Here is a 26,424-nt window from a genome sequence, read left to right on the forward strand (position 1 = left end):
CATATTTCAGAACCTTTTTCGTTAAAAAGAGGAGTAAAACAGGGATGTCCTGCATCTGGATTATTATTTAATTTGGTTATTGAACCCTTAGCTGCAAAAATAAGAAGTGAAAATAATATTCATGGTATAAAAATTGGCTCTCAGTATAATAAGCTATCGATGTATTGTGACGACATAATTTTTTTACCTGTCACATGTTAACTCCTCTCTTCTTTATATCAATAATGTCATCACTGAATATGACTGTTTATCAAGGTATAAAGTTAATTGGGACAAATGTGACATATTACCACTTAATAAACACTACAAGAAATTACAAGTTCAGAACTCCAAAATTAAATTGTATTGCATTATTATGGTATTGTTGTGTATTGTTTTAAAAAAAAAAAAAAATCGTTTTTGAATCGAGAATCGTTTTGAATTGAAAAAAATCGATTTTGAATCGAATCGTGGGACACCCAAAGATTCCCAGCCCTAATGTATATATATATATATATATAGATATATATATAAATATATACAGGGTACATATGTATATACATATATATATACATACATATACACATATATATGTATATATATATATATATATATATATATATATATATACATATATATATATATATATATATATATATATATATATATATATATATATATATATATATATATATATATATATATATATATATATATATATATATATATATATATATATATATATATATATATATATATATATACATATGTATGTATATGTATAAACATATATATGTATGTTTTTTTTATTAAATCAACATAAAAAACACAATATATTCATTATATATCAATATAGATCAATACAGTCTGCAGGGATACAGTCCGTAAGCACACATGATTGTATTTCTTTCTGAAAAAATAAATAAATAAATAAATAATCCCCCCGGTCCGTGGGAAAATGTTTCAAGCGTTGACCGGTCCCCAGCTACAAAAAGATTGGGGACCACTGATCTACACTTCAGTTAAAATTTAAAAATCACTTAACTTGCTCCTGATGGGTCGTGGTTAGGGCCTTGCATGGCAGCTCCTGCCATCAGTGTGTGAATGTGGAAAGTGTCAAAGCGCTTTGAGTACCTTGAAGGTAGAAAAGCGCTATACAAGTATAACCCATTTACCATATACCATTATTCTGTTGTTTGGATGATTTATATTAGTTTTGGATGATACCACATATTTGGGTATCAATCAGATACCAAGTCGTTACAGGATCATACATTGGTCATATTCAAAGTCCTCATGTGTCCAGGGACATATTTCCTGAGTTTATAAACATAATACACATTTAAAAAAACGAAAGATGTTGTGATGCTAAAAACTGCGGTATATATATATATATATATATATATATATATATATATATATATATATATATATATATATATATATATATATATATATATATATATATATATATATATATATATATATATATATATATATAGGCCAAAAGTTTGGACACACCTTCTCCTCATTCAATGCGTTTTCTTTATTTTCATGACTATTTACATTGTAGATTGTCACTGAAGGCATCAAAACTATGAATGAACACATGTGGAGTTATGGACTTAACAAAAAAAGGTGAAATAACTGAAAACATTATATTCTAGTTTCTTCAAAATAGCCACCCTTTGCTCTGATTACTGCTTTGCACACTCTTGGCATTCTCTCCATGAGCTTCAAGCACACCTGGGATGTGAAAACCATTTCAGGTGACTACCTCTTGAAGCTCAGCAACTGCCCAATCACAGGCAAGATAAGGTGGGTCATCAAAATCAGTAAGCAAATTCTTAACAGCCACAAACTCATGTCACATGATGACGAGGGAGTCAGAGACAGAGGGACGCTTCAAACTGACAACTCAAAAAAAATTGAAAATGGATAAGATAAGATAAGATTTTCCCTTTAGTGATGAAGATGACATCGGGGACCCCGAGTGGTAGTTGTAGGGTGTCCCCAGCTAAATGACAGATAGTTAATAGTATTGACCCTGAGGTACATTAACATTGATATTATACATGTGGGCTCATAGATATAAATGCTGTTAAATGGAGCTTTGATGTAGTAAGCTACTTTTGCTGTGTAGCTCGTAGTGGAGCTTATAGCTACATCTAATCGAGAGTAGCTTGTAGCTGAGCTTACAACATTTTCCAAGTAGGTTGCCCATCACTGCATACATCCTTCCATACATACATACATACATACAAATAGATAGCCTGGCACCCGGCCAAATTCTTTTAACCTAATGAGGTCTTCGAGTCAAAAAGTTTGGGGACCTCCTGGTATAGATGCTGAAATTTAGACAAATTGCGACTTGTCCAGGGTGTACCCCGCATTCCGCCCGATTGTAGCTGAGATAGGCTCCAGCGCCCCCCGCGACCCCAAAGGGAATAAGCGGTATAAAATGGATGGATGGATGGAATAAATAGTAGTTAATAAAATAGTTGTTTTTCAAGAAAGCATGTGGGAACACTTCCTGTTGTGTGTCTGTAGCTTTAATGAAAATTAGCTGTACACAGTGTCCATAAACAAACTGCTATAGAATTCCCTATTTAAAAAATAAAATTGGCAGCTGTTGCTGTTTTACCTATTTTTTTAATTTTGGAATAATTTTTTAAATTGAACATTTAACACTGAGTTGTGCTGTTCAGTTGTTATATATTGTTTCCTTAAACATGTGTTAAATTTCTCAGTATCATATAGTAAACTTTGCATGCAGTTGCAATTCCTAAACATTAGATGGCAGTAGTGCATAGACAATGTTGTGTTGCCTTGGATAGAAAGTAGTCTGTGCCATTAAGTTGAACATGTCAGTCTTTTGTTGTTGTTGAGCCCTAGGCAAGGCAAGGTAAATGTATTTATAGAGCAGTTTGTCCACAAGGCAATTCAAAGTGCTTTACAGAAAATTAAAAGGCAAAATTAAAAATATTTCCAATTAAATTTAGAAAATACAATCATAATAATTTAAATTAAAATCAATCAATGAGTGTAGATAAAATACTTTCAGTTGTCATATGCACAATTCAATAAAAGTCTTTTCAGCCTGGATTTGAACATTGCCAATGTTGAAGCCCGTCTCACATTTTAAGGAAGAGTATTCCAGATTTCAGGAGCATAAAACTGAAACAAAAGTTTCACCATGTTTGATCCTGACTCTAAACGCCACCAGCAGGAGACCCCACCCTGAGGTTCTCAGAGCTCGAGATGGTTCATATGGCTGTAACATGTCAAAGATGTACTTTGGCGCAAGACCATCAAAAGACTTGTACCCAAGGAGAGCTGTTTGAAAATAAAAAGTATTTAAACAGTAAGTATTGTATTATTACACACCAGCTGTTTGATTATAACATGCATCTTAGTTATAGTTTTCGTTACCACATTTGGAGGGTTTGAAATTCCCGTGTGAAGTTTAATGGATTAGTTAATGGATTAACTCGCTGGAACATAAAGACAATATAACATACATCCATAAACGTGGATGCATATGCAAAAGTGCAATATATTTATCTGTACAGTAATCTATTTATTTATATCTGCACCTTATTGATTTTTTATCCTGCACTACCATGAGCTAATGCAACGAAATTTCATTCTTATCTGTACGGTAAAGTTCAAATTTGAATGACAATAAAAAGGAAGTCTAAGTCTATTGCTAAACTTTAACATGTCTATGGCAAATCTAATGTAAATTCGCATCGAGCTTGCGCATTTTGAAAAGTGGAAACTTACTGTACTTTTAAGCGCCTTCGTCTCATTTTGTTGTCACGGAAACCTTGTAACATTACAGAGAGGCAGTCCGACTGAGTCCGCTGTGAGTGCTTGACTGCTTGTTTCCCAGCCAAGTGCTTGAGTTGGTGCTGAGTTTTCAACTGGACGTGACGTCACAAGCAACAAAAACATCAAAATATGGCACCGTTTGATTTCACTTTAATCAGTCCCCGGTAGTACCGACATACTTCGGTCGATACCTATAAAAGTACCGAATTCGATACCCATCCCGAATGGCACCCCTGCGGAGAGGCCTCATTGAACTGCGATACGTCAGCATGTCTTCCAGATTATGCTATTGTTAGATGATTTTTGTAAAGGAAAATGATTAAACGTACAGCTCCCACGTTTGCAGCGCCAGGGTTTATTTTATGATGCGTAGCGAAGCCTGCTCAAAGCTACTTGTCATGGAAGCCATCTTAATTAGCTGTGCTATAGTAGCCATCCTTTTTTCTACTGTGCTTGACTCTCGGTCAGAGTACTTTTGTGGTCGTAGGTTCCAAACCCAGACGTATGCAGAGCTGGGTAGTGCGGTATGACCACTGTTACGTCTGCCATTACGTCACTAAAATTTCACAAGCAAGCATATAAGTGACTCTTCTCTCAAAAGTGAGGGCGATGATAGATGTTTCTCATAAAAACTGAACACTCTGTTATAAGTGAGTCTCTGTCGCCCCCAATAGGCAAAACAAACTACTGCATCACCCAAACAGGAAACTGCATTTATGACGTCAAACCCACCCAAACATTAGTTTTTCTATATTTGTATTATTTTCTAATATGTTATATCTCGTATTAGGCATTCTGGGATAACTAACTAACTAAAGAGAGATTACTTTTTTTAGACACGCCCCTGTGCAGAAAGATATTTGGTCCATTCTAGAGGCTAATCTTTCCTGTGATAAAATGGCAACCAAGGTAATCAAAAAGGTCAACCAACGAACGAGATTTCTCTATAGAATCTCCTCTCTGATCAACAAAAGCACCATGAAGATTCTGGCGGGAACTCTCATTCAACCCTTTTTTGATTACGCATTGATTGATTGATTAAAACTTTTATTAGTAGATTGCACAGTGAAGTACATATTCCGTACAATTGACCACTAAATGGTAACACCTGAATAAGTTTTTCAACTTGTTTAAGTCGGGGTTCATGATACAGATATATACTATCAAATCCTGATACAGATATATACTATCAAATACTATCAAATATATACTAACATCATAATACAGTCATCACACAAGATAATCATCAGAGTATATACCTTGAATTATTTACATTATTTACAATCCGGGGTGTGGGATATGGAGGGAGGGGGGTGGGGGGGTTAGGTTTGGTTGGTATCAACACTTCAGTCATCAACAATCAGCATCAACAATTGCATCATCAGAGAAATGGATATTGAAACAGTGTAGGTCTGACTTGGTAGGATATGTACAGCAAGTAGTGGACATAGAGAGAGAGATCAGAAAGTATAAGAAAAAGTGTCTACATTTGATTATTTACATTTGATTATTTATAATCCGAATAGGTATTATGTGGAAGGGAGGGTTTTAGTTTAGGGTTGTAGTTGCCTGGAGGTGTTCTTTTAGTGCGGTTTTGAAGGAGGATAGAGATGCCCTTTCTTTTATGCCTGTTGGGAGTGCATTCCACATTGATGTGGCATAGAAAGAGAACGAGGTAAGACCATTGTTAGTTCGGAATCTGGGTTTAACGTGGTTAGTGGAGCTCCCCCGGTGTTGTGGTTATGGCGGTCATTTACGTTAAGGAAGTAGTTTGACATGTACTTCGGTATCAGGGAGGTGTAGCGGATTTTATAGACTAGGCTCAGTGCAAGTTGTTTTACTCTGTCCTCCACCCTGAGCCAGCCCACTTTGGAGAAGTGGGTAGGAGTGAGGTGTGATCTGGGGTGGAGGTCTAGAAGTCATCTGACTAGCTTGTCCTGGGATGTTTGGAGTCTAGATTTGAGGGATTGAGGGTGCATGCACCTCCTGGTAGCTAGTCCTACCCAGTTCTCTAAAGTGGGCTGGCTCAGGGTGGAGAACAGAGTAAAACAACTTGCACTGAGCCTAGTCTATAAAATCCGCTACACCTCCCTGATACGAAGTACATGTCAAACTACTTCCTTAACGTAAATGACCGCCATAACCACAACACCAGAAGGAGCTCCGCTAACCACGTTGAACCCAGATTCCGATCTAACAAAGGTCTTAACTCATTCTCTTTCAATGCCACATCAATGTGGAATGCACTCCCAACAGGTGTAAAAGATAGGGCATCTCTATCCTCTTTCAAAACCGCACTATAAGAACACCTCCAGGCAACTTCAATCCTAAACTAACACCCTCCCTTCCTCATCATACCTCTTCGGATTGTAAATAATCAAATGTAAATAATCAAATGTAGACACTTTTTCTTATACTTTCTGATCTCTCTCTCTATGTCCACTACTTGCTGTACATATCCTACCAAGTCAGTCCTACACTGTTTCAATGTACATTTTTCTGATGATGCAATTGTTGATGACTGAAGTGTTGATACCAACCAAACCTAAACCCCTCTTCCCCCCTCCATATCCCACACCCCGGATTGTAAATAATGTAAATAATTCAAGGTATATACTCTGATGATTATCTTGTGTGATGACTGTGTTATGATGATAGCATATATCTGTATCATGAATCAATTTAAGTGGACCCCGACTTAAACAAGTTGAAAAACTTATTCGGGTGTTACCATTTAGTGGTCAATTGTACGGAATATGTACTTCACTGTGCAATCGACTAATAAAAGTTTCAATCAATCAAAAACGGTCCTCCCTTCTCTAATGTGACGTCACAAAGCTGTCGTCACCTGCGTTGCCAAACGTACGATCAATAATTGTATTTGTACGATAATCACCCTGCGGAAAATCAATAATTACAAAAAAACAACAAAATGATATACGATCATTTCACCCCTACGATACATGGATATTAGCAAACAGAAACACTATACATCCATAGTGTGCATTGTTTAACGTGAATCTTTTTTGCCAACAGTGCTGTTTATTCGAGTGAAACTGCATTGTAAACTACAATGGAGTAATTTATTTTCGTATTTTACTGCAGCAGATAGTCTCGGGAAACGTTCAATCATGTATGTACGATATTGTTCTAAGCTTCTGATTACGATCATTTGTAGTTTCCCGTTTGGCAACGCGTGGTCGTCGCCATAGTCACGTGACTACCAGCGTCTGCAGTTGTGTAGGAGGACGAAGAAGACGACGACGACGGTCGCCTTCATTTTAGCTCGTATTCGCAGGATTGTTGAGCTAAAACGCTAAAAAAAAACAATGGATGGAAGAAATTATGGCTCAGGTGAATATACATTGTACTTATTTTCATAGTGTATTGTGCATGCATTTCTGCTTTCAGTTAGCTTTCTAGTTAGCAACGTGCTAAGTACTACGCCCGTCGCTGCGCATGAGCTAGCTATCTAGCTCATTTGAAAGTCAAATTCCTGCTAAGTGAAATACTCAAAATAAAACAACATCGACTGCATGTGTTGTATTTTAATGCAACGGTGGGCTAATCGGTCAATTTAATTGTTTGTTAGATCCTTCGTCATCAAGCTAATGCTAAGCTAACTCACCGGGATGCTGCGATGGTTCATTGTTAGCTTAGCTAACATTTTGAATAGCTATCGAGATTATTTTATTAAATGAATTGCGCAATAGTATCAAATAGTAAGGTTTTGGTTGAGTATTAAAATGGCTGCCCGGACAAAATGTCTCCACCATTTACCCTTTTACCTGCAGGAATAACACATATTTTAACGAGATCGTTCGTTTTGATCCCCCCCCCCCTTCCAAGCACGTACTTTATATCTTAAATTGCGATTCTTGAACCACGATTGATTGCAATATGTTTATATTTGTACACAATTGGGCACTCATTTCTTGTATTTTGTAGGTTTTTCCAATTGGGGTGGAGGCGGCGGAGGAGGGGGGTCTGGAAATAGAGGTAAGCAATGCGTCTTTAAATCCAAAAGAATAGAATAGAATTAGGGATGTCCGATTATGACTTTTTTGCCGATATTCCGATATTGCCCAACTCTTTAATTACAGATACCGATATATACAGTCGTGGAATTAACACATTATTATGCCTAATTTGGACAACCAGGTATGGTGAAGATAAGGTCCTTTTTTTAAAAAAATTATAAGATAAATTAAAAACATTTTCTAAGGATCTAAAGGTAGACTGTGTGGTCCCATTCAGAAAAAGTGCTTTTGGGGGAGTCCGTTTATTCATATCATACCAAGTAGGGATGTCCGATAATGACTTTTTGCCCATATCCGATATTCCGATATCGTCCAACTCTTTAATTACCGATACCGATATCAACCGATATATACAGTCGTGGAATTAACACATTATTATGCCTAATTTGGACAACCAGGTATGGTGAAGGTAAGGTCCTTTTTTTAAAAATTAATAAAATAAAATAAGATCAATAAATTAAAAACATTTTCTTGAATAAAAAAAGAAAGTAAAACAATATAAAAACAGTAAAAGAGGAACTAGTAATTAATGAAAATTAGTCAAATTAACTGTTAAAGGTTAGTACTATTAGCGGAACAGCAGCACGCACAATCATGTGTGCTTACGGACTGTATCCCTTGCAGACTGTATTCATCTATATTGATATATAATGTAGGAACCAGAAATAATAATAACAGAATGAAACAACCCTTTTGTGCGAATGAGTGTAAATGGGGGAGGGAGGGGTTTTTTGGTTGGTGCACTAATTGTAAGTGTATCGATACTGATAATTTCCGATATTACATTTTAAAGCATTTATCAGGCCGATATTATTGGACATCTCTTAATAGAATATATCTTTATTGTCATTGTACATTGTACAACGCAATTGTAAGCAAAAGTAATTTAGTGCAAATTCATAATAACACATAAGAACATAGATAAATAGATTAAAATACATAAAAATACCAAGCACACAGCTCACATGCACAGTCATTATTGTCTTGTGTTCAGCGACACTATTGGTCTCGGGTAACAACTGTTCTTAAATCTGTTTGTCCGGCATTTTATTGTCCTGTATCTCCTGCCCGAGGGCAGCTGTTCAAAAATGGGTTATACTTGTATAGCGCTTTACTACCTTTTCTTTAAGGAACTCAAAGCGCTTTGACACTATTTCCACAATCACCCATTTTCACACACTGATGGCGGGAGCTGCCATGCAAGGCGCTAACCAGGACCCATCAGGAGCAATGGTGAAGTGTCTTGCTCAAGGACACAACGGATGTGACTAGGATGGTAGAAGGTGGGGATTGAACCAGTAACCCTCAGATTGCTGGCACGGCCACTCTCCCAACTTCGCCATGCCGTCCCCAAAAAGTTTATGTCCAGGGTGAGATGGGTCCCTTATGATGTTTTGGGCCTTTTTGGGGCACCTGGCACTGTACAGTTCATCTAGGGAGGGGAGAGAGCAGCCAGTGATCTTCATGGCAGCTTTTATGACCCTCTGAACTGCATTATGTTTACACAAAGCCAGTTAATTTGGACCAGGGATTCTCAAACTTTTGTTCACCAAGTATAACCTCAGAAAACACTTGGCTCTCTAAGGCTATGGCTACACTAGGGCTGCAACAACTAATCGATTAAAATCGATTATAAAAAATAGTTGGCGATTAATTTAGTCATCGATTCGTTGGATCTATGCTATGCGCATGCACAGAGGCATTTTTAAAATTTTATTTTAATTTTTTTAATAAACTGCAACATGTACAAACCGCTGATAAACAATAATCAAAATAAGTATAGTGCCAGTATGCTGGGGTTTTTTTCAATAAAATACTGGAAAGGATAGAAATGTAGTTTGTCTCTTTTATCCGATTATTAATCGATTAATCGAAGTAATAATCGACAAATTAATCGTTAGTTGCAGCCCTAGGCTACACTAAGCCGGATAACTCCTTAAACGAATAATTATTTAGCCTAAGCCCCGTTTAAGGTCCTCCTCGGGTAATTTTTTACATGGGTAAGTGCGCCGTGTATTTCTTGAATCTCCCGCTCTTAGCTTTGTATGGACTCATTGATCGTTTACAAACTGAGTTCGGAAGTGATGTCAGAACGAACACGCCACAGCCAGCTTCATAACAACCGGAGATAACCACTGGAAAGATGGAGTCTAGTCATCCAGACATGCCCGTGTTTCTCCTTCTACTACATGTACAGACGTTTGTGGAAATCACACATGAATACCTTAAGAGAAAGCAATTGCAGATATTTCGGCTACAACACTTCTCAGACGGCAAGAGAACTTTCAAATGTCCAGGTCAGCTGTGATTCTACTTACCGAAAAATGTTGTCCATTTGTCGAAGGAGAGACAACGAGAATGCGAGTTCCCGTGGATGTAATAAAATTTAAAAAAAGGTAGCGTGTGCTTTGTATTACCTGGCCATCGAGGGAAGACTACGGAAAACGGCAAATGCATTTGGACTGGCAAAGCAGACTGTATCAGTTATTGTCCGCCATGTATGTCGCAGATTCAACGTCTAGGTCCAGAGTATATAAAGTCATGAAAAACGAATGGACAATGAAGGTGAAGGCAAAAGAGTGAGGAGTGTCCTGACCAGGTATCTAGATCCCTAGATTGATTGATGTAAAATGTTCTTAATCACATTGTTTACATGTCCATTAAAGATTTGATTAATTTATGATGGTTCAGGTGTGATTCACTACTATAGGGCCCCACAGTGTACTGGATTCCAGTCAATTGAAATACCACAACACTGGATATTGTTCAGATAAGTTACATTTAAGAACTTGCACACAAACCAACACTGGAGGTGACTATGACGTGCGCATATTCCGTGCATGCATACGTATTAGGTCGCGTTGCGACGGAGGGGGTCTTAAACAGTGGCATTGTGTGTGTGGACATGGATAAGGTTAAGTGGGATTTACCCTGGATAATCTTTTCCGGCTTAGTGTGTAAACGGGGCCTAAGTACCATCAGAACGACCAACATTAAAATACAGTAGCATAGTAGGACTAAGTGTTCATTGAAAACAATGCCGAAGTTTAAATTAACAAGCATATTTCCTACTTTTACCCATTGTAACTAGGGATGATACTCGAAACCGGTTTTCCCGGTTGTTTGATAAGAAAAGAACCGAGTCCTCGGACTCGAATCCCTTTTTGAGAACCGGTACCCGTTATCGAGACCACTATAGTAAAGGAAAAGAGTTCATTCGACCAGAAATGCTCCGTGGGACATCACAAGAAATGACGTCACGTAGCTCAATCATTAGGCGCAGATAGAGAAAGCAGGAAAACAATGGATGGGAAAAAGCGCTCCAAGGTGTAATAAAGTTCAAAACAAAAGCTATAATCCATCGAATAACTTTACTGAGAGATTTTAGCAGGGTAAAACACATGACAAACACTTTTACGACCAACCGGAAACATAGCAACCAGGCTAGCAACGCACCTCCTTTACGGCAGCTGTCGCAACGTTCTTAAAACAACCGCAGCACATACATATATATACAACATATCTCCCTTTTTTAACTTTTGTTTTTCTTTCCTTGTAAACAGAAAAAAATCACACTGTAGATGTGTTGTTTGTCTAATTATAAATAATGCAGACGAGGCGTGTTGGCTGAGTTCTTGACGTTTACTTTCACAGCGTGGCAACATGCAACACTTTTCGGGGGGGCTCCGCGCACGCTCGTAACTCCCGTTGCATGCTGGGTAGTGTAGTTGTTATATTCTCTAGCTCATAACATTTTCCCCCCATAAAGAAATAATGTTAATTCAATAAAGTGTATTTCTTTTTTTAGCTTTAACTTTTCATTTTTTAGCATTGTAACCACATTTGCAAAGAACTTTTCTCTTCATAGAATTTTCTTTCAATAAAGAAATAAAGTGCAAAAATGTCAAAGCATCATAACAAACAGTTATGTCAAATAGCAGCAGAAGTGCACTTTTTGGAGAGCTGTATTATTTTCAGTTTTGTGCCCAAGGGACTGATTTTATTTAACACTATATTATTATTTATACACCTATAGTGATCACAGAGACAGGTTGTTTTTGTGTTACTGTATATATTTGTTTCTCTGAAAAATCCCACTTAATATACTTTGGGTAACAACAGTCAATATTTATTTATTTTATTTTATTTTTTTAGGTGGGTAACAGTCAATATTTATTTATTTATTAGATTTTATTTTTTTATTATATAATAAAAGTGAGCTTTTGTTAAACCAAATATTGTGTGTTTTTTTCCATATACAACAACCTATCTGGACTCGATAAGATAATCGATAAGGAATCGGTTCGATAAGAGGATTCGATAATAGGCTCGAACTCGATAATTCCTTATCAAACATCATCCCTAATTGTAACATAACCCTTGTTTGAACAGCAACACTGTGTTTGAATATAGGAACATAAAAACATGGTACTTAAATAATGAATAAAATCTTTGGCGTTCCACTAGATGGAGTTCCATCTAGTGTACCACAACTTGAGAATCTCTAATTTAGACTACACCAATCAGGGCTCTCTAAAACATATAATTAAAGTTTTGTGTTGTTGCCGAGAGCATGTCGTGCAGTGATTTGCCGGAACACTAGAGGTGGCGTTGCCCAGTGAGTCAATTCTGTGGGAAACCACGACACTCATGGATGGTTTAGCTCAGGTGTGTCAAACTCATTTTAGCTCAGGGGCCACGTACAAGAAAATCTATACACAAGTGGGCCGGACTGGAAAATTCATGGCAGGATAACTTAAAAATAAAGACAACCTCAGATTGTTTTCTTTGTTTAAAAATAGAGCAAGCACATTCTGAAAATGTACAAATCACAATGTTGTTTTTTTTACTCTAACCTATTGCAGTATTAAGTATTCTATCTTCATTTGTCGTTATTTATACTTTCTGAATAAATGCTGTAATGATAATGTTAATCAGTCAAACAGGTGCAATTGAGTGTGGCAGAGTTTTAAAATGCGCTCATTGTTGTTAATTTTTCATTATCAGAAGATGGATGGATGGAAATAAGTAACATGATAACATTCTGGAATTTGATTTTGAATGCAATTTAGTCATTTTCCTTAACCAATGTACTCGCATAATGCAGTTTATTCTGTACACATTTAGCATCATCCACAACAAAGCTTGTGAATTAGAACTCATTTCATTAATCACACATGATGTTAGAAAGGGATACATATTATTTCAGCATTCCGTATATTTCAGACTATAAGGCACACTTAAAATCCTTTCATTTTCTCAAAACTTGGCTGTGCGCCTAATGTACAGACTAAATCTGTTTGTGCTTACTGACCTCGAAGCAATTTTATTTGGTACATGTTGTAATGATAAGTGTGACCGGTAGATGGCAGTCACACATAAGAGATACGTGTGCACTGCAAGATGACGTTAACAAGCAAGCCCAAAACTTTATAAGGACCCCAAAATGGCACCAATTAGGAGACATCAACTGGTGTTTTGTTTCGCAATATTATGCAAAACCAACTTTTCATACCTATTGGTTCCTGTTTATGTGTATTTGAGATATGCTTTCCCGAAAATTTGCCGCATCCACCATTGTAGTCCACGCTGACACCATGGTCAATAAGCTCCTTTTCCTCTATCCTCTTGTTGTGGGGCATTCATCCTCTGCTGTTGCCATTTATAATATAAAGTAGCATACAGTTTTAGCTTATATCGTTCAGTAGTTTGCTACGGAAGCGCTAAATACTACTGGTATAGTGCGTTTACATAATTCACCTAAGGAATTTTAGTAATTTTCTGAGAATTCCGGTCGGACGGTTTTTCACAGGACACCTTTCCGGTGTTGTTGTTGTTGCACTAGTGATCCACAGATGATGAAATACTGCTCCATTTTTAGTTTAAGCAAAGTCCGAAAATCATTTAAACAGTTTAACTCCATCTTTTGACACTCCTTCGGAGCTTTTGTAACCTTTGAAATTATTTTATCATCATTTACGTGCTAAATAATATGTTGTGATATATATTGTTGTCGCAGGAGGCTGCCATATACATCGCAATATAGATTTTGATCGCTAGTGTAAAGTTGTTTAATATGACATTTCAAATTGTTGTAATAAATGTGTGTATGAGAGAATGGTGTTAAACTTGCTGTTTCATGTTTCAATTAGGCTCTGGGAACTTTGATCTGTTTGGTGGAAATTATAAGAACTCCATGTCAGGGTTTGGCGGCTTCGGAGACAGCAACTCCAAGAGGAGGCTCTCGGGGTCCTCTCTCCTCCAACAAAAGGGAAACCACGCAGACGAAGTCATCGCCAAGATTAATCAGCGCTTGGACATGCTCACACAATTGGAGGGGGGTATGAAAGGGGGCCGCGGTGACAGGTAAGCTGTTTTATATTAAAATTTTTCCTTTTTGCGAAAGCATAAATCAAGATTATAATTATTAAGAGAGGGTGATTTTGGGGGGTTCAGATTTGTACAATTCGCCATAAACGTTTGTTTTGTTGGCCATGTTATTGGTCATGAAAAGTATGCTCCCACTTCTTTTTATATTAGATTGAATCAGCTGTTTTTTATACTGTGATGTTGCCCCATTAAAAAAAAACAGCCCACGATTTTCTTTTTGAGACAAAAGGGACAAGTTGAATGCCACGACATCACAGGTCGTTTTATTACGCCCCACTTAGCATCCTCTGGGTTTGTTAGTGAAGCAGTTTCGGCACAACAGACCATAATTTGTGTTGTTTATCTGGTTTGCATTCTAGTATGTTAACTCGCTCCTTTAATGCTGTCCATTATTTACCTTTTTAAAATGTACACACATATTCTCATCATGTGACCTAACCTTGCACTCTGGTTTTAGGTTTCACAAAAATGATGAGTTTTTAGAGGCGTTGACCTTTCAGTACTACAAGTTGTTAATCATTGAATGCTGTCTGCTGTACCTATAAAGAAAACGCCCACAACTTGTTTGTACTTGCCACAATCAAAGTATCATTGGCTTGTTTGGTCTGCTGAAGTGCTCACAGCTCATCCTTAATAAAGATGTAAATAGTGGGAATACTCTGTGAGCTCCAACTGAAAAATGTAGTTGGAAGAGTTACTGATAATATATCGTCACAGCTGATTCCTCTGTTTTACTGTAAGATGCTGCAAGCAGACTCTAGTCTTGTTTTGGTCTTTCCTGGCCTTGTGAGCTGACAAGAAAACTGAGACTATGGAGGCGAATGAATATCAGGTGGAGAAATCCAAACCTGGCTGCCCTCCTTGCCTCCTCCCTCGCTCTTTGCTCTTCTCTATCAACCATCCTCTCCCTCCATCCCGCAGGTTTGGCCAGTTCGAGTCTTTCGACTCGCTCTCCTCCTCCCGAGATCTCTACAGATCGGGTGGCAGTAGCTATGGTTGTGGCGATGGCCGCGGTGACAACATGCTGTTGGGCCAGCGAGGAGGCTCCGGCTTCGGAGGGGGTATGGGGCTAGGAGGGGGAGGCAGCTTCAACAGCCTCTCCTCTTCCTATGGAGTCGCTAAAATGCGACAGAATATGAGGGAGTCCTTCACCAGTGGCTCTAATGGTGGGGGATGGGCCGGAGCGGGCCGACGTTCCCCCAGAAGGGGTGGAGGTGCTGGGGGTCGAGGATCTGGAGGAGGGTTTGGGAGCTTCAGGTCAGACCCCATGCCACTAGGGGGAGGTGGTGGGCGGGGAGGCGGCCACTCTCAAGGAGGTGGTAGAGGCAAGCTCCCATCCCTCCTGTCCAACCGCATGTACTGTGACGGTGGAGGTTTCCATCAGGGTCCCTCCCAAGGTCCCCACGACTTTCCTGGGAGGCATTTTGGAGGGGGCCCACGAGCTGGCCGCCAGCGAGGCCGCAAGAGACCCCTCAACAAAGTAAGTACCTCCTGCCAAACTCGGAAGCCCTCCTCAGATACTGGGCAAGAGCCCATTCTGATTCCCACCTTTCTCTATGATAAACTGGCAAGCCAGCCTGTCACACTGCCATCATGTTTAAAACATAACCTGCTCCCAAACACACTGCCCAGTCTTTGTTATATTTAACATAATGACAAGTTCCTCATGGAACACTACTGTGGTTAAAGGGGAACTGCACTTTTTTGTGAATTTAGCCTATCATTCACAATCTTAATGGGTGACAAGACAAAAGGTTTTTTTTTGCATTCTAATTTGTAAAAATGGTCTCGTTCTTGATGGCTGGCAATGCAGCTAATGGGAGCAATGCATTCTACCGCTAAATCACTTTAAAAATGCATCCAAAAACCGCCAACAATACTTAATTTACGCTCAATAACTTGTATACTAACAAAGCTGTAGCAAAATTGTTATTGGAAGAGTGAACATTGAGGATTTTTTTTTTTGTAGCGTAGTAAGACGTCGTCTTGGGGCAGCATGCTAAGGCATTAGTAAGAGATGAGCCAGCTTTTGATTCAGCAGCTGAATTGCTTTTGAGTTTGTAATACACAACACAATGCGATAGCACACCAATTTGTATTGACTGAAAAACATGAACAATTATATTACAGTATTTGTGAATTATTACACACATTTAATGTTTTGTTTGTACACAGCTAGCTTGACAGTGTATGTAGTTGTAATTACAGACATGTTGTGCTGCGTGTATCAGGATCAATATTATAGTGACTCACTTGATGGGCAGTTGTCTGTTTGGTCCCGCTGGCCGGGGAAGTTTTTTCAAGTTGACTTTGGGTAAGCACGCCTTATATGTCCGCATAGCTTGGCTGGCTCCAAGTTCCACATTTATACTCTCAAGTCACATAGACCTCTCTTTCTCTCTGCTTCGGTTTGCTCCAACGTTGCTGTTTGTGCTCCCTTCTATAAGCAGCAGTCCATCCTCCGTATATTCAGGTTAAAAAAGATACGTTTGTTAATTCCCATTTGTCCAAAAATAGTCTGCTTTGTTGTCTGTTACTACATCTGCCATGATTACAACACACTCTCGTTTGTTTCCCCGAAGTAGGAACACACATTTGTTGCCGAAATTTGGAAGTGTGCTGCTATGGAAATGGAAATAAATGCACCGAGGAAATAAATTGCGGCAATGCATAAAATGACCAAAATACGGTAAATATTAAACATATTACACATATTGTTATGAACGTGTTTGTTAGTACATTATATATTTACTTGCAGTGTGTATACAAAACGTTGATCGAGGGTTTTGATTAAAGTTGTTTTATAGGGCTTTAAAGGCTACAAAAGTGACTCCCATTAGCTGCATTTATAAGCGTTTTTTATCATCTTTAGAATCCTAAAAAATGTGTTCTTGTATCTTAAAATGATTGTGAACAATAGGCAAAATTCCCCCAAAAAGTGCAGTTCCCCTTTAAGTCAGTCTTTTCTTCTTTAGATTTTCTACGTTTTCATCTACAGGTTTTTGAATTCATACAAAAAATGGCTACATAAAGGCACTAAATCGAAGTTATTAGAACAAAAATGTCCTGACGTAACCCCTTTAATATACCAATAGAGTGGAAAAACAAGTTAACTCCATATGCTTAATTGTGTTTTGTTGTGTCCAGTAAACCATATCCAATTGTGTTTACAAACCGCAATGTATGTGAAAATACCGTCCAAACATCACAAAATGCCACAAATTCAGTCAGCCATTTTGAAAATTCCGCTTCGAATATCTTCAGTTATTTCCGGAGATTGATGTCACTGTAGTAACGCTTCTGCACTTATCAGTTCAGTCGTACTGGAAATACATAAAAAATAGAGAGAGATGTGCTGTATCATTTACAATTTCTTTGTAAGACATGAACACATATGTTTTGTTTTTTTATGGGTTCCAAGTCATAAATAAATACATAAAAAATCCATCAATGGGGGCCTCTCTATACCGCCACAACCCTCTAAATAACCAACCAAATTCCGCCAACAATCTATATACATATCATGACCTGAATATTAACCAAATGTTAGCGATATTATAAGCGCAAACGCAGACCAACTCCTTTTTTAGCAGCGCTTTGATAACACACAGGTAAGTAGCCCTCTCTGCTGCTCCTGCATCATCGCATTTCGGCTTGTTAAAGTTATTCTAGATTGTAAATCCTTCCTCTCATCTGGATATTATGAAGATTTAGCCATAAATCTAGAAGTTGTTCATCTGTGACATTTAATTTATGGAGAAAAACACGCACAACCAAAGAAAGTCTCTGCAGGGAGACTTCCTTGTTAACCTTTCGTGTGAATCATGATTCATTCTTCATGTAAACAGGAAGATATGCACGTCTTATCAGTCGTCATCAAAGTAATGTTTATGTTTGTTTTTCTTTTTTAGCACTCAGCAATACTGCTGCTACATAATGCTTAGAGTTTTACTAAAGCTGGATTTGTTTAGCAGAACTTGTAGATCATCCTCCTTATATTCAGGATCAACAATGTAAGATTCTGGACCATCATTTGTCCCAAATTAGTCATTGTTGGCTCTCACAAAGTTTGCATGATTTGCATTGTTTTTGGTGGGGAAGGGATTTGCGGTTCTTACCTCTACGTCACGCATAGATGTGTCTGGCTCGTCATTGTCTTTCAAAATGGCTTGGGAATCTCCTGTGAGATTGATACTATTTTGATCATATCTCTTTACTTGCAAACTTTGTAAGTCTTTTGATGTCATACATCAGATATATCTTATAGCTACAATATAGAGGCAACTTGTTTTTCCACTCTAGTGGTACTTTACCACATTAACGTTTCAACAACCCATCCGCCTGTTTAAATGATGAAACTGAGGTTTATTGTCACCCCTTTTTGGTGTGGCTATGCATATTATACCTCCTTTGAAAAGCTTATTTTGATAAACATCATTCTAAACTACAATAATAACTGCAGGCTCGATAAACAATAATCTTAGACCCGTCACAAACAAAAAAATAAATCTAACAGTGAAGCCTGTGTTCCAAATTGCAAACAAATCACTGACAAAAATGGTCCCTTTGACATCAATGAGCCAGTAAATATACTTCAGCAAAATCTTTAGTCCACAAGTAGCCTTATGATTTTTGTCAAATGTGCTTATATTCCACTTATTGCTGATCATAAGCATGCATGATTTAGCCACACAGAGCCCCCTCCCAAAACAACTCTGAACTGTGATTGACACCTGGTAGAACTAATGGAAAACTGTTTACCTCATTTTCTGTGGAACAATAGCCAATAGCTGCCGTGCCCCAAAATGTACAATCCACTGTTCTAATGTAAATAACTCAAACCAAATACATCCAATTTTCATTAAGATACATCCAATCTTGATGAAGATTGACACATTAAACAGCCATTGAAATGGTTAACACACCGATATGTTGCTTTATGGTTGACAAAATAGCCTTCGAACTCGTGCCTAACTGGAGCAAAGCACAACATGGACTGCACATTAATGTTGTGCCTTTTTAAAGTCTTTATTTTGCAACCAATCATGACAAAAGTGTGTTGAAAGACAGGATAGTGTGTCAGGAAGCCATGGAGTTTTGTTTGTATATAATATAGTTAGTAAAGACTTTGAGCAACTGTGACCAAGTGTCTCCAAAACGAACACCTTTGCAACGCCTGATCCTAACTGTAGAAAACCTACCTGAAATACTCTTTTTCTGTATAATCCTTGTCAAATTTGAAATTGGATTTGGTAAGGACTCAATCTTTGGCTGTCAAGTTCAGAGTAGTTATTTTGAAATCATATATTTCAGAAAAAGATAAAGACGATCCTTCTTAATGTATTCAAACTCCTATTCCTCAGTGCAAGTTACAGTAGACAAATTTGGACGGTTGGGGTTGAAAGTTCATTTTTTTTGCTTTCAAAAGAGCTTCAAACTATGCCCTTGCTCCAAATGGTTAAATGCCTTTTTTCTGCATTTCAACCAAAAACATCCTGGAATACTAAGGGGTTAAACGTGTCCAGTTGCAATTTTACTTGACTTAGTTTTAATTTGAAGTTGAACACAAGTATTTTCCTGCTGCGTGTTGACTACCATGCTGGTGTGCCAGTATTAAGATTATACTTGCTGAACAAGTAGTATTCTTGACGCTGTCTCAAGTTTGTTTTGGATGGACTTCAGCAGGCAAAACCACAAAACGATGGCCAAAAGAAGCGGAAGCAGATGATGACACCTGCTGATGAACCAGAGTCTAAAATTAACAAGACTGAGGGCAGTGAAACAGCAGCATCAAATGGTAACATTGTAACTATGCTGTGTTTTATCTTAAGTCATTTTCATATTGGGGTCAACTTTTTAATACTTTTGTTTTCTACAGATCAACAAGAGAAAAATGGCAATAACAATACAAGTACTACAGATGTGGTAGTGAGTATTAAACCATGGCCACATTTTAACAGTAAACTGTTTCAAATGATGAATAACATTTATGTACTTTTCTTCCCAGAATACTGAGGGAGATTCGGGTAAGTTTACAGTTTTTTCCCCACTTGATATTTAAGTCTATGCGAGACATGATATAGCTACTGTATAACATTGCCCAAGTCACTTAGGATTGCACGATATAGATGATAATTGGTATCAATTTGGATAGAGCGTTTGATAATATCGTTAAATCATGATTATGCATATTGATGACTAGGGGTGGAATGCAATTCATCCACTACATCGATCTATGGATTTGTATTCCTAAGATTCAACTACCGGTACATCTATGTGCTCCGCAAGTTGGCCTCCTGTCTGTCTCTCTCTGTGGATTTGTGTGTGTGCGTGCGGTTTGCGTTTGTTAAGGTGCCTTTATTTTGGCATTGCAAATTGACACTGCTTTAAAACGTACTTGAATTGATGTAGAGAACGTTTAGATGTCTGACTTTGGATAAAATGATAGTTATTTTTCACATAACTTTGTCTCACTCTTTTTAGCTAGCTAGCAAGGTAGAAGCTAACACTCTTACCGAGGTTGACACCGTGTCCGACATCATGCCTCCGCTCTAAATGCTCGTGTATCACAGATGAACTGCCATGATTCCTGGGCGCGGCCACCGCTGCTGCTCACTGCTCCCCTCACCTCCCAGAGGGTGATCAAGTGTGATGGGTCAAATGCAGAGGATAATTTCACCACACCTAGTGTGTGTGACAATTATTGGTACACACATAAACAAGGTCCGCTTTACAAAATGAGCAAGTTATTCATGTTTTTAATAAGAATAAGGGGAAATATCCACAAACTTTACATGTTAGCACTGGCGTTGTTTTGCGAGTGACCCACAGCCGCCCGGAAAAACACGACTATTGTATTGTCGACAATGTCCACTGATTTTTGCAGCCCTGACTTTTAGTGAACCTGAATACTAAAAATTAAAAACAGAAAAGGTTTCCTCTTGTTAATTCAACCTGAAGTGCTGGTTGCACATTATTCAAGTAGGATGTGAATGCATTGGCCATTACTTGATTGTTTGTCTGATTAATTCATACCTAGTCCCCTTACAAGAAGTAACAAGAACATAGGAAACTTCACCTGCGGTATCCAGTATTTATTTAAAAAGTTACTGAATCGATTTCAACTCACTGAATCGTATCGGCAACCACTAATTATGATTTTAATCAAATCGTTGCTAAAACGAATCGTTGCACCCTTATTGATGACATATTTTATCTATGTCCTGCAAATTCGACAGCGAAACCAACGTACTCTGAACGCAATGTAGGATTCTTGCCAACGGCTAATGTCCCACCACAGTGCAAAGTCACTTCTAGTCAGCAATCGTCACCTCCATGGCGGCAGATAAACTATGTTTCTTACAAGTATCGTCTCTGAGGGACGAATAATAGCTAAACATGAGACACTACACATTGTAGAAAGATATGCTAACTGCAAGCTAGGCCTCTTCGATGTAGTGATACTAAGTAGTAAAGTTCCAAGTCGATACAGTGGTTAAAACGACATGATTTACTATCACAAAATCTTTTGTTGTTTTGTTATTGTTCACACATAAAAAGGCCCTGGACACAGGAGGGCTGTAGGGCATAACCCGAAGGATTTAAAACCAGTAGGTCATAATTACAAAATTAATCATTCAATGATCTTGAAAATTTAAGTATCAATATTAGCATTGGTGTGCCCAATACTGCCCCTTTAACTACTTGTTATTGGATTGATACCCAAATGTGTAGTATTGCCCAAAACTAATGTAAAGTATCCAAACAACAGAAGAAAAAGTACTTATTACTTTTTTAACAGAAGTGTACATAGTGACAACAGAAAGTAACCAGATATTAACTGTAATTTAATTACAATAATTTAAGTAGAATAATAGTTTTGAGAAAATAATACAACCGGAAATGGTGCAATATGTTACCACAACTAAATTAGGAACCTTTGTAACCCCTTTTGAAATGGTTCTATTATCATTTATCCACCAAATAGTATATTGGGATATAAATTGGTATTGCAGGAGGCTGCAGTATATTTTGCAATATAGATTTTAGGCCATATCGATATGCCCATCTCAGTGTTGCTGTGTCTTGGCACAACTTAAAGTTCTGCACTTCCTCTCAGGTGCACCAAAACAGGAGAGCGCTGATGTGAATACAAATCCAGAGGACAAACAAACACCTTCTCGGGCCCAAATAAAAAGAAAAGCCAAAATGAAGAAAAAGAGGGGCTTCCAGGAAAGGTGAGTAGTTCATTATCTAGATATAAAGGGGAATAAAAATATTTTTTTTCTGTAGTATTTAACATAAAATAATGCTTTCTTTCAGGCTGTGTGAGTTGCCCATGTTGCCATTCTACTGTACAGGCCACTTCAGGGTTTCTCCTAGATTGCCTAGATACCTGTGGTGGTGGTGGTGGTGTGGCTATGGGGGTGGATGTGCAAATATTTTCTTTAAAAAAGCAAAAAAAGAGTATTTACATTTGAAACAAAACTGGTATTATTAATTATAGTATTAACATATATTTTTTCCTACATATCGTTTTTCAATTATAGTAATAACATCTTTTTTCCTACGTATCGTTTTTCTCTATTTTTCAATTGTTGCTTCTTTTTGTACGATGTACTTTGTTGATGGAGACGGGTGTGTGTGCACCACTTGTTGGAATTGGGCCGGTTGTTACATAAGATTGGCAATAAAAGCTAAAAGGAACGTCTGATTTTGTGTCTCTTCTGGACGCTATAATACATTATATTACTTTATTTTGTTTTTACGTAAAAACGCATTTTCAAGGTGTGGCGGCTAAAATGTTGCTGTGGCGCACAGCCACAATCAATTACATTAAGAGAATGCATTTTCATCTTTCCCACTTTTCCAGGGTGATGTTTGCATGCTCTATCTGCAAGTTTCGCTCATTCTACAAGGAGGAAATGGAAAATCATCTCGATAGTCGCTTCCACAAGGACCACTTCAAGTTCCTTTCCGGCCAGCTGTCTAAGCCGACCACCGACTTTCTCCAGGTGACTGACGACTTGCACCATCACACACAGTGCTAAATATATACAGAGCTTCTATATTTGCCGGACGCCGCAACAAATCTGTTCAATTTAGCTAAAATCTGCTTGTGTGGGACAGGAAATTATTTAACACAAAATACATTTTCGGGTTTACTTTCAAAATAAAATACTCAGTTTTCAAGGCAGATCCTATTTTACACTTGGAAAAGTCCCAATGGGCAGGGACAAACAAAGTTAACTTGTGAAAGGTTTTTAGACTGTAATTTAAACCTCGTTTACACAAATGGATGGCGACGTGCTGCCCAAATTAAAGAATAATACACAGCCACTTCCCGGGCAGCTATGTAGGGATTTGGGGGGGGGGTTGTGTCAAATAACAGCTGATAGGGAGACCAGAAAAACAGGGGAGTGGTGTTTGTGACATAATCGCCAGGGATGATGTTACTGTTGTATAGTTGCTTGGCACAAAAAATAAAGTTGTTTATCAAGGTAAAACTGTCGTCTGTGTTGCCGTTCAGCACCTTTTATTAATGGCAAGACCGAGTTTATTTGCTTCTGCTTGTGGTTCGCTTTATTACAACTTCCATTATCATATGATTACGGACGGATTCGCGGAATCTTGTAAAAGTCTGCGCTATTTTGCTGCCTTTCCGCATCCAGTGGAAATCTGTAGTAACTTCACAAGTTTTTTTATACTGTGCACAATATCAAAAGTACAGATTGATTCATGTATATTATAACTAAGAACAAAGTACAATTTAAAAACTTAATATTGGTAAACTGCCCACTTTGCCACAACAGTAATCCCTAGTTTATCGCTGATAATTGGTTCAAGACATGACTGCGGAAAAATGCATCCCCGGGAAGTAAAAGCCATTAATTATAAATCAAATATTTTCATAGCTAGAGCATAAAAAAAACCTGTTTACTACATTTTCACCATATTTACCTTCTCGACATGAAATAACACCCTTTGGTCACCTTTTAAACTCTTTTTTTTTAATTGCAATGTAGTCAGTCAATCAGTAGCCACGATACTAAGCAACGCACTCTGATTGGTTTGGTCTCATCTAGTGGCCTGTACTACTAGTGTTGGTATTTCTAGTTCACTTAGCCATTTTTTATTCCTGAAAATGCTTGGTAAGGGCAAAAATGTTGTAAAATTTGCTTTAAAAAAATCGGCAATGTGGTGGAGCCACAATATTTAAAGCGTGATGTGGTGAGGGACAACTGTACATGTCTTTCATCGCTTGATGCTTAATTTATTGATCCATCCAGATGTAAATAAAATATGTGCTTCCACAGTTCTATTTCTTGCGAAAGTAGAAGGAAGTGTAAGCAGCCAGATAGTTTGGAAAGTCCACTTCGGTGATGTTACATTTTGTACAAAGTAATTGTTTTTAGGAGTGTATGGATCCACTTTATCACTTTCTGCTATTTTTTCATGATCTGACTTGTATATTTCCTTTTAAGCCTTTTATAATATGCCCACAAAGTGCCAGTAGGCAGGTTGTAGTTAACTCGTACTATGACTGAAATCACCTTATGTTATGTTACAGCTGACATGTCATCTGTAAAGCCAAGGCGCATGAATGAACATGTAATTTGCCTCCTAGGAATACTTGCACAACAAGTTCGAGAAGACACAACAAATGGTAAGTCAGCTGGAGAACCACAGCGCAGCCATATGTCAGGTGTATCGAGACCAGGACCTCACCAAGGGTAAGCAGAATAAGCTGTGGGGGATGTCACACAATTGCTCATTGCATGTATATTGGATTTATTATTTTTTAATCCACTATGTTGCAGATATCGGTATGGAGCACTTCCTAAAGAAAGTGGAAGCTGCCCACTGCAGTGCATGTGATGTGTTTATTCCAATGGAGCTCCACATGATTCAGAAACACATCAAGTCCCATGACCATAATTACAACCGCAAGGTATGCTTTGTTGGTGATACCTTTTTGTTAGCAAAGCGGACTCCATGCCTGACTGACTGGTCCTGTTTTGTGACCCAAGGGAATGATGGAGCAGGCCAAGAGAGGAAGCCTGTCTGTTGCACGCAGCATCGTCAACCATAAGGTTATTGGAAAGAAGCTGGAAAGCTACCTCAAGGTACGTGGTGTCATGCAGCTCAAAATCTAGAGACCTCTTCTGAGCCCTAAACATTCGCCACATTTGAAACTATGCATTCACTGACAGCCTTGTTCCTTTTCTAGGGAGAAAACCCATTCACCAGAAACCAGGAGGGCGAGGATGCCTCTGACATGATGGTGGTGGATGCAACAGAGGACCAGACAACGTCGATTAAAGAAGAGACCGAATCGGAAGAGGTGTCCGCCCTGCAGCCAGCCGAGTTAGAAGCACCCAAGGAAATACAAATGGAGGAAGGAGGGAATGGGGATGAGCCAGGAGGGAATGAGGATGAGCCAGGCGTGGAAGGAACCGTGGAAGAAGGGAACCCGGAGAATGAGTTGGAAGGGGAAGGCTTTGAAGTTGGAGAAGAAGAAGGAGACGGAGAGGACGGATACGTCGCATACGTGGTCCATGATGAAGTGACCGAAGACGATGAATATGCAGTGGATTTTGAAGAGGATGAAGTTAAAGCGACAAAGGCTGAGGAGGAAGCTGAGCAAAAAGAATGACTTTTATATGAGTCCCTCCCCATTTAAATTAAGCAGTATCAGAATAAGACCCCTTGCTTTTTCCCACTCTTTATTCTACCTTCTCAACTCGAAAGTTAGTGTATATGTTGTGGACCATGGCAAAATTTAACACAACCTCTAGGTTTATAGCAGTCCCTCAAACAAGTCACCATACAAGTTATTGCTTTTAGTTTTTTTTGTGTGCCTTTTGTTCAATTTATTCTTAAATTACATGTTTTATAGTTTGTTTTAAAGCATTTTGTGTGTTGTGTAGGTCAAGTTTTTCTGGGGTTCCACACAGCTTTTTTGTCCATTGCTGGTGTACATGACTTAATTGACGGAGGAGTTGAATAGTTTTTTTATTTTCTTTGTTCTTATGTCAAATTGATCAGTGATGTGTCTAAAGGGTCTCGATAATTACAATTGCTATGGAAGTTAACTGCTCTATTGTGACATGAATAAACTTGACAAAACAACCTGTTTGTGGTGTTGTGGTGTTTGAAAAGCTTGACACAATGTACAGCA

The 26,424-nt window shown here is 38.1% G+C and overlaps 1 protein-coding gene across 1 annotated transcript; it reads left to right on the forward strand.

The window, feature by feature from the left end:
• Positions 1 to 7,009: 7,009 nt before the first annotated feature.
• On the forward strand, positions 7,010 to 26,375 carry LOC133633988 (A-kinase anchor protein 8-like). The gene is made up of 13 exons (XM_062026860.1): positions 7,010 to 7,167; positions 7,762 to 7,812; positions 14,006 to 14,219; positions 15,165 to 15,723; positions 19,926 to 20,040; positions 20,122 to 20,171; positions 20,251 to 20,269; positions 22,363 to 22,480; positions 23,116 to 23,257; positions 24,871 to 24,976; positions 25,064 to 25,194; positions 25,274 to 25,369; positions 25,474 to 26,375. The coding sequence occupies exons 1-13, from the start codon at positions 7,143 to 7,145 to the stop codon at positions 25,897 to 25,899; spliced, it is 2,052 nt and encodes a 683-aa protein (XP_061882844.1). The 5' UTR covers positions 7,010 to 7,142; the 3' UTR covers positions 25,900 to 26,375.
• Positions 26,376 to 26,424: the final 49 nt, after the last annotated feature.

The sequence above is a fragment of the Entelurus aequoreus genome, linkage group LG18 (assembly GCF_033978785.1).
Source record: "Entelurus aequoreus isolate RoL-2023_Sb linkage group LG18, RoL_Eaeq_v1.1, whole genome shotgun sequence".
Classification (NCBI taxonomy): Eukaryota; Metazoa; Chordata; class Actinopteri; order Syngnathiformes; family Syngnathidae; genus Entelurus; species Entelurus aequoreus.

Excerpts from the sequence above, each read along its gene's own strand:
- LOC133633988 (XM_062026860.1), top strand. The coding sequence starts at position 7,143 with ATGGATGGAAGAAATTATGGCTCAG. Across the intron at positions 7,813-14,005 it reads AGGGGGGTCTGGAAATAGAG|GCTCTGGGAACTTTGATCTG; the intron begins GTAAGCAATGCG and ends TGTTTCAATTAG. Across the intron at positions 20,041-20,121 it reads TGAAACAGCAGCATCAAATG|ATCAACAAGAGAAAAATGGC; the intron begins GTAACATTGTAA and ends TGTTTTCTACAG.